At 40.2% G+C, this 8,454-nt stretch overlaps 1 protein-coding gene across 1 annotated transcript; it reads left to right on the forward strand.

The window, feature by feature from the left end:
• Positions 1 to 3,773: 3,773 nt before the first annotated feature.
• LOC139639163 (protein NLRC3-like) lies at positions 3,774 to 7,731 on the forward strand (the record flags this gene model as incomplete). Its single annotated transcript, XM_071513229.1, has 5 exons — positions 3,774 to 4,020; positions 4,766 to 6,563; positions 6,675 to 6,842; positions 7,310 to 7,483; positions 7,685 to 7,731. Coding segments are annotated over exons 1-5 (2,434 nt in total), but the record flags the coding sequence as incomplete, so codon positions are not given.
• Positions 7,732 to 8,454: the final 723 nt, after the last annotated feature.

An 8,454-nucleotide genomic window follows, 5' to 3' on the forward strand; every position in this document is an offset into this window, starting at 1 on the left:
ACATGTTTGATACATGAAGTATGAGAATTGTGTTGTGTTTGCACAACTGTATGATGATGGTGGTGATACCTTTCAAAATGTGTATTCAGTGCTCACAGATGTGAATATTCATTAGTTAATTTTACTCAGATTTCCAACATTTGACTTTAAGAAAAAAATGAACCTTCTCTAAGAATGTTATATTTCACTGAGATATAAGGAAGTCATAAAGCCTGACAACTTAGGTTCCACTGTTAAACACTGAGTGTACAAAACAACAAGAGTTTACCAAAGTCCATGTCTCATTTGTTCCTAAGAATTAAAAACCTTCTTACTATATGTGAAAGTACAGAGTTTTCACTTTTCACCAGTTTTTTCCTACACTGATTTCCATAGTAAGGTTACAGAACAGAATACATCATGTTATGTAACGCATTGTTCTATTATAGAGGGGCACAGGCACTAGGAATAGCTGAGTTTATATTAAGGCTACGATTATGGTTGAATATCAATATACGTCATAACAGGCTATCCACATTACTTCATAACACAAATATCCTAATAGGCACTAATTTAATTTCAGCCTTGGAATTAACCATTTGGAACGTATCTGCACACCTGTGTGGATGATCAATCTAAAGCCTTCTCCTTTCTGGTCGCGCAGTGCGTCTGCGTGACTCTGGTCTGACGGTGGGTCACAGCTGTTATTTCAATTTGACTTCTTGAAAGGAATGTCAGTATGTTGGGTAGCAGACTATATCTTGAATGAACGGTTGTGGCTGTGTGAATACAGACCTATGGAAATTGAGTGATGTAGCCTGTATAGCCCAATGTAAAAATTATTGAAATGACAGTAGGCCTAAAGTACGTCACAGTGGAGTATTTTTAATGACTAATGATGACCGATGGCAATTTGCTTACTCAGCACCACGGAGAGCGGCATGGCAACAGATCCACATTCAGTTTTAACCGCCTCCCACACATCGTTTAACTTCTTTCGCAGTATCTGCAAAACACCGCGATTACATCTGGAGGGTGGTCTTTACTTAGCCTACTTTACTTTTCTGTCCTCTCTAATTAGCTTTTTTTTTTTTTTAGCTATAAGGCATCAGTCCCACAGCAACCATATTTGGCAGGTGGCACACATTGGCCAGATGATGGCGCTATAACAAGCAACTTTACGTTTTGCCCAATAACTTCTGAATTGTTTGTTGTAGAGAGAAAATCTGTTGTCCATAGATTCTTTGTAAGGTGCTCAGTCCAACCCATACATCACTTTCAATGTCCACCATATTGGATTTTCCGCCATTTTGAATTCTTTAAGAAACACTTTTTTTGCAACTCCTCCTAGGCCGTTCATCCAATTCACACAAATTGGTGGGGACAATCTTGGGACCGTCCTCTTTCAAAGTTGTATAAAGGTTATTGATAGGCCAAATGGTTTGGCTTTTATCAACCAATAAACCTTTAACAAAACACAGTTTGATAAATTGACAATGTGACATGTTCAAGATAGTTTGATCAGTCTTCATAAAACTAAAGACAAATGATGTCTGTACTCTCCAGATGATGTCTGTAAAGCCATGTGTAACTTGATTAATGGAGGACACTAAGACAGTAGATAATATTCTTTCTGTCTATATTGTATTTCCCCACTCCACGAAGTGGAAGTTGGCAGAGTGGTGGAGTACAGGTCATTGGACCACAATGTTGTGAGTTCAATTCCCTAATATATGGTGATCACTTTGCAATTTCATGAAAAGTAAATCAACACTAAATCACACAGTGCAGACAACTCAAAGCAGGTGTTTGACATCATGTGTCAATGGCAAAATACCTGATTTGGTATCACTGATTGGGGTGTGGCTACAAGTTTCAACCAATAGAGAGCAGTGCAGCGAAAGTTTTCGGGCCCATGTGAATTAGTATTGATTTATTCGTTGATGGAGAGCACTACAAAGTTCTGTAAAATGGTTAGCACTGTCAATCATAGGCTGCAGTATCACAATACTTCTCCCTTTAGTTAGTTTCCCCTCAAGTAAAAACAATAACAGGAGTTTGGCTCAGTAGGAAAGGCATCAACTTCTCATTTGAAAGTTTGTGGGTTCAAATCCAGGTTTGTCTTTTCCGAAGTCAAGAACAAGGGGCATATTTTCCAATAGAAAGTTGGGCCATTGTGAATAACTGCAACATTGTGGTAATGATAAACTTGACAGAAATCACGACCAACTCAAAATAAGCCATAACTAATTGACTGCATGTCCAATCTTAACAAAAGTTTTGTCTGTCTGTCTGTATTTTTAAAGTGTGCTTGGACCTCGTAATCTCTGCTTGCAGCTATATTTTTTCTTCTTTTTCTCCGCTAAAACTATGTGCAGCTCAGAAACCATAACAGCTGCAGCAACCAAACTTGGCATAGGTTCGGCCAGATGGTGGTGCTATAACAACCAAACTCACATTTTGGTCTATAACTTCTGAACTCTAAGGCATGGAAACAAAATTATTTTTTCCCTGGATTCTCTGGGTCATGCTGAGTCCAACACCCATTGGACTCAGCATGACCAACGTGCATTTCCATCTGACTAGATTTTCCACCATTTTGAACTTTGTCGAAAACACATTTTTTGCTACTCCTCCTACAAATTTGATCCCATCTTCACCAAATTTGGCTCACAGCATGTCTGGACTGCCCTAATTAAAACTTACAACTTTGATTTTTGATATTCAATACCGTTTGGCCACAATTGGTTGCCAAAGTTCATAATAATGTTGTGGGCATGACCTATTTTACAAAAACTGCCATAACTCATGCATGCTTTGTGCTGTTGTAACTAAATTTGGTGGACATGTGCAGGCAGGAACTTAGGGCCATAACTTTAAATGGCCATAAGTCACTGGCAGTAAGTGTGATTCACTTGAAATTGTGCACACTTTATCTTTGCACAAAGGCCCAACATTACCTGACAGGACATAGTCATACTCCAAAAACACATGGCCACCATTAGCCAGTCAGAATTAAGCATGCATTAGACAAGGTTAGCAATGAATTGGCCATCTGGGGGCGCTATAGTTCCAATTCAAATGTCTGACAATTAAAACATAGGGATCTCTTGTTATAATTTACCTAGATATGTAATGGATGTCAAAAGATTCATCTGGTCATGACCTTACCAGATTTCTTGATTTTAGCCACACAAAAGTGAATTATTATTACCATTATTTGGTAAAATAATCACATAAAGTCAATTTGATTTGACAAAAGTCCTCACTGTACCTGCCTCAATGCACTCTGCTTGATTGACTATATGTTTGGCCCCCGAAAATGCTGCTTGCAGCATTAATCTTTTATTGGAATTTCATATTTTTATAAAAATGTACTGATTTTCCATTAAACTTTGACAGAACAGAAAACGTTGAAGTCTTTTTGTTGCTCATTCCAGTTATTGGTCAGCAGGATGATAGAAAGACGTTCAACCAAGTGAAAAGGAAAGACATTTAGTAGTTCACAGAAATGAGAAAAAAGGGAATTAGCCTGTACTCTGACCTTGCTGAGGAAATGCATAGGTATACAAGTACTGTGTGTTTGTAATTAAGGGGCAGATTTGACAATAGAACAACATCACATTACTTATTACTTGTGTGACCTGGCTGATAAGGTAATCTCACAAGACCTCCATGTCTAAAAAACTGGTATTGATGAGATCCAATGAAATGAATCGTAGTCATTCCTGTCGAGAAATTGCGTAATTGTTCTTTGAGGTGAATATTTCCTCTGATTTTACCAGAGCGCAACGATGGCGACGCCTGTAGAGCTGCTCTTGGGAACTTTGGAGGATTTTGGAGATGAAGAGTTTAAGAAGTTCAAGTGGTTCCTGCAGCAGGCTGACATCCTGGAAGGCTTCCCAGCCATCCCAAAGAGCCGACTGGAGAAGGCAGACAGGCTGGACACAGTGGATCAGATGGTGCAGACCTACAGCGAAAACACTCTGGAGGTGACCAAAGAGGTTTTAATGAAGATCAACAAGAATGATCTAGTGCAGAGTTTGTCAAACATCAGCTCAGCACCCAAAGGCAAGTCATGGGAAGATTACGAAATGGGACATGTGAAAAAGATGTCACATTATGCAATCATGTATCACAAAAAATATTTATACCAACAATTTATATAGAATGCAAGCTGTATCATTATTTATTTCTACTTCTATTAGCCTACATCCATACAATAGATGTGTGAAGAGAGATGGGCTGCCTTGTGTCTGTGTTTATTGTGTCAGTAAAACAGCAAAACTGGCATATTTGCATTCATGTCATTTGTTGTATGACAGCCTCATACATGTTGCATCACCACTTTTATACAATAATTGCCAATGCATATATATTGTTTGAAAAGTTATCTCCAAAGTAGTTTGCATACATAAACATAAACTGCAACAGTGAGAAGGAGTGCAGCTAGCTGCTTGGTTAACACAAAAGTTGCCAATGCAACCAATGAACACACCACAGTTTGTGGGAATTATCAGCAGAGTGTCAAGGTGTTTTTAAAGAATCAGATTGGTTGCATGAAACTCCCTGTTGCATGACCCTAACCCTAACTCCCTGTTGAGTAATAATAACCGACTCTACAACACCTTATACTTTATACCCTGTAAGGATCTGCTTGTCCACCCACCAGAGCTGAATAGGTTCCATGGAGTTTGGAATGTGGACATTTACCAGGAAACATTTGCATTACTCATAATTATTATAACATCTTCTCATTGATGTCATATGTTGTTTATTCATTCAGAGACCCTTGCTGAGTGCCAGCGTAGACTCAAATCCAACCTGAAGAAGAACTTCCAGCTTTTGTTTGAGGGAATCACAAAGTCAGGAAAGTCGATACTTCTGAATCAGATCTACACAGAGCTCTACATCACAGAGGAAGAGACTGGAGAGGCCGACAATCAACATGAAGTCAGACAGATTGAAACGGCATCCAGGACACCGGTGAGACCAGAAAACACAATCAAAAGTAAAGATATCTTTAAACCCGTACCTGGACAAGATGAATCAATGAGAACAGTGATGACAAAGGGAGTGGCGGGCATTGGGAAAACAGTCTTAACACAGAAGTTCACTCTGGACTGGGCTGAAGACAAAGCCAACCAGGATATACAGTTCACATTTCCATTCAATTTCCGAGAGCTGAATATGCTGAAAGGGAAAAAGTACAGCTTGGTGAAACTTCTTCATCACTTCTTTATTGAGACCAAAGAAGCAGGAATCTGCAGGTTTGACAAGTTCCAGGTTGTGTTCATCTTTGACGGTCTGGATGAGTGTCGACTTCCTCTAGACTTCCAGAACAATGAGATCCTGACTGATGTTACAGAGTCAACCTCAGTAGATGTGCTGCTGACAAACCTCATCAAGGGGAAACTGCTTCCCTCTGCTCGCCTCTGGATAACCACACGACCTGCAGCAGCCAATCAGATCCCTGGAGACTTTGTTGACATGGTGACAGAGGTGAGAGGCTTCACTGACCCACAGAAGGAGGAGTACTTCAGGAAGAGATTCAGAGATGAGGAGCAGGCCAGCAGAATCATCTCCCACATCAAGACTTCACAAAGCCTCTACATCATGTGCCACATCCCAGTCTTCTGCTGGATCACTGCTGGAGTTCTGGAGGATCTGTTGAAAACCAGTGAGAGAGAAGAAGACCTGCCCAAGACCCTGACTGAGATGTACATCCACTTCCTGGTGGTTCAGTCCAAACTGCAGAATGTCAAGTATCATGGGAGAGATGTGAGAGATCCACACTGGAATACAGAGAGCAGGAAGATGATTCTCTCTCTGGGAAAACTGGCTTTTGAGCAGCTGGAGAAAGGCAACCTGATCTTCTATGAAGCAGACCTGACAGAGTGTGGCATTGATATCAGAGCAGCCTCAGTATACTCAGGAGTGTTCACACAGATCTTTAAAGAGGAGCGTGGGCTGTACAAGGACAAGGTGTTCTGCTTTGTCCATCTGAGCATTCAGGAGTTTCTGGCTGCTGTTTATGTAATTATGACATTCATAAACTCTGGTGTCAATCTACTGTCAGAAGCACAATCATCCTCCTGTTGGTCTGCACTATTCAAGAACAAATCTGCAGTAAAATACCTCTACCAGAGTGCTGTGGACAAGGCCTTAAAGAGTCCAAATGGACACTTGGACTTGTTCCTCCGCTTCCTCCTGGGCCTTTCACTGGAGATCAATCAGACTCTCCTACGAGGCCTGCTGACAGGAAGAAGATCACAGACCAATCAGGTAACAGTCCAGTACATCAAGAAGAAGATCAGGAAGAATCCCTCTCCAGAGATAAGCATCAATCTGTTCCACTGTCTGAATGAGCTGAACGACCGTTCTCTAGTGGAGGAGATCCAACAGTACCTGAGATCAGGAAGTCTCTCCACAGACAGACTCTCCCCTGCTCAGTGGTCAACTCTGGTCTTAATCTTACTGTCATCAGAAGAAGAGCTGGATGTGTTTGACCTGAAGAAATACTCTGCTTCAGAGGAGGCTCTTCTAAGGCTGCTGCCAGTGGTCAAAGCCTCCAATAAAGCTCTGTAGGTGAAAAGATAACTGGATATATTAATGTAAAATGTGATGTGAGTACAAAATGGAAAATATTTTAAAGTTGTTGTTTGTCTTCATCACTAATTCTTCTTCGGGTTGAGCGGCTGTAAGCTGTCAGAGAGAAGCTGTGAAGCTCTGGCCTCAGTTCTCAGCTCCCAGTCCTCTAGTCTGAGAGAGCTGGACCTGAGTAACAATGACCTGCAGGATTCAGGAGTGAAGCTGCTCTCTGCTGGACTGGGGAGTCCACACTGTAGACTGGAGACTCTCAGGTCCGGATTCCTCAACCTGGTCAACACATGACCATTTAAATCCTGCTTTACTTATAGAATAACATCAGTGAATAGATTCCTAACCTGTGGAGGATTTTCTCTGCTCTTATGATTGTGGTAACAACCTTTCACTGTACTTTCTGTCCCCTATGAACTCTTTTCTGCTTTATATCAGGATATTTCATTATTTCCCTCCTTGCTGTCTGTTGTTGAGACCTAAAATACCAAAAAGGATTTCTAAGATTCTGCAGTAAACTGATCCAAGAACTGCCAAACTGACCTATCTAACATGTATCTTGTTTTAAACAGAAAGTTTACACTGAGAACTTGGCTCTCTTTTCCAGAAAACCATAAAACTGTTATGTAGAAAAGCAGGCAAAAGTAATTAACTTAACTGTCTAACTTAACTGTTTGTGTGTGTGTATGTGTGTGTGTGTGTGTGTGTGTGTGTGTGTGTGTGTGTGCAGGCTGTCAGGCTGTCTGCTCACAGAGGAAGGCTGTGCTTCTCTGGCCTCAGCTCTGAGCTCCAACCCCTCCCATCTGAGAGAGCTGGACCTGAGCTACAATCATCCAGGAGCCTCAGAAGTGAAGCTGCTCTCTGCTGGACTGGAGGATCCACACTGGAGACTGGACTCTCTCAGGTATGGAGAGGCAACGTCTGCTAGAAGGCTGAGAGTCACACATTTTCTCTGTCACACTGAGAAGATGAGGAATATTGATTAATGTCTAACAGCAGTTATGACTGATGCTGTATGGAAACTCATTCATAATGAAGGTTATTAAATGTCCATGTTTCCATCATCAAAGAGAATCTGCTGGTCTGACTTTGTTTATTCCTCCAGTGTGGACCATGGTGGAGAGCAGAGGTTGAAATCAGGTGTGAGGAAATGTAAGTGTGTATTTAGTTGGATTCATGAAAACAAAGCAACACACATTCAACTATTTAGATAGAAAGTCCATTTACACAGCAGTATGTGACGTCCATTAACAAGGCTTAACGAGGTAAAAAAATATTTAACGTTGATGAAAATATTAGATTATTAGATTTTTCCAGGTATACGGCACCATAAGAACTAGTAAAGGTGACAAGAAACAGAAAATGTATGTAAATTTGATTTTTTAAATGAATTAATATAGTGAAAAAATTTGAAAAGAATGTCTAGAAACATTTTAAAAAATTCTTCAAATCATAAATCATATATCATGCATCAGCAGGAGATACTGTGGAAAGGTGGAAACCACTGGGCTGGAACCAGAAACACTGCTCTGTCACTTCGGCCTTCTGGCCTAAAGCCATGATTTGATTTAAAAAAATTTTTTTTTTTGTCATTTCATTGACTTGTGCTTCTTCTCATAGCAAGGTCTTATGACCAAGGACACTTCAAATACATTTAATTTCATTCCACCTTACTTTTAGGTCATTAAGCCACATTAAGCTGTCATATTTAATGGTTAAGGTCAATTTACCACATTATTATTTAAATACAAGTATTCTGCTTTATACCCAGTGTTTTCCTTTTGATGGTAGTGAATAATTAGGATAAGGTGTTGATGCTGTTAAATTAGTTGTGAAATATCTATTTTTTTAATTATGTGTATGCATGTATGTGTG

The sequence above is a fragment of the Centroberyx affinis genome, unplaced genomic scaffold (genome assembly GCF_046629955.1).
Source record: "Centroberyx affinis isolate AG114_WGS23_722 - 3 ecotype Tasmania unplaced genomic scaffold, CSIRO-AGI_Caff_v1 ptg006906l_1, whole genome shotgun sequence".
Lineage (NCBI taxonomy): Eukaryota > Metazoa > Chordata > Actinopteri > Beryciformes > Berycidae > Centroberyx > Centroberyx affinis.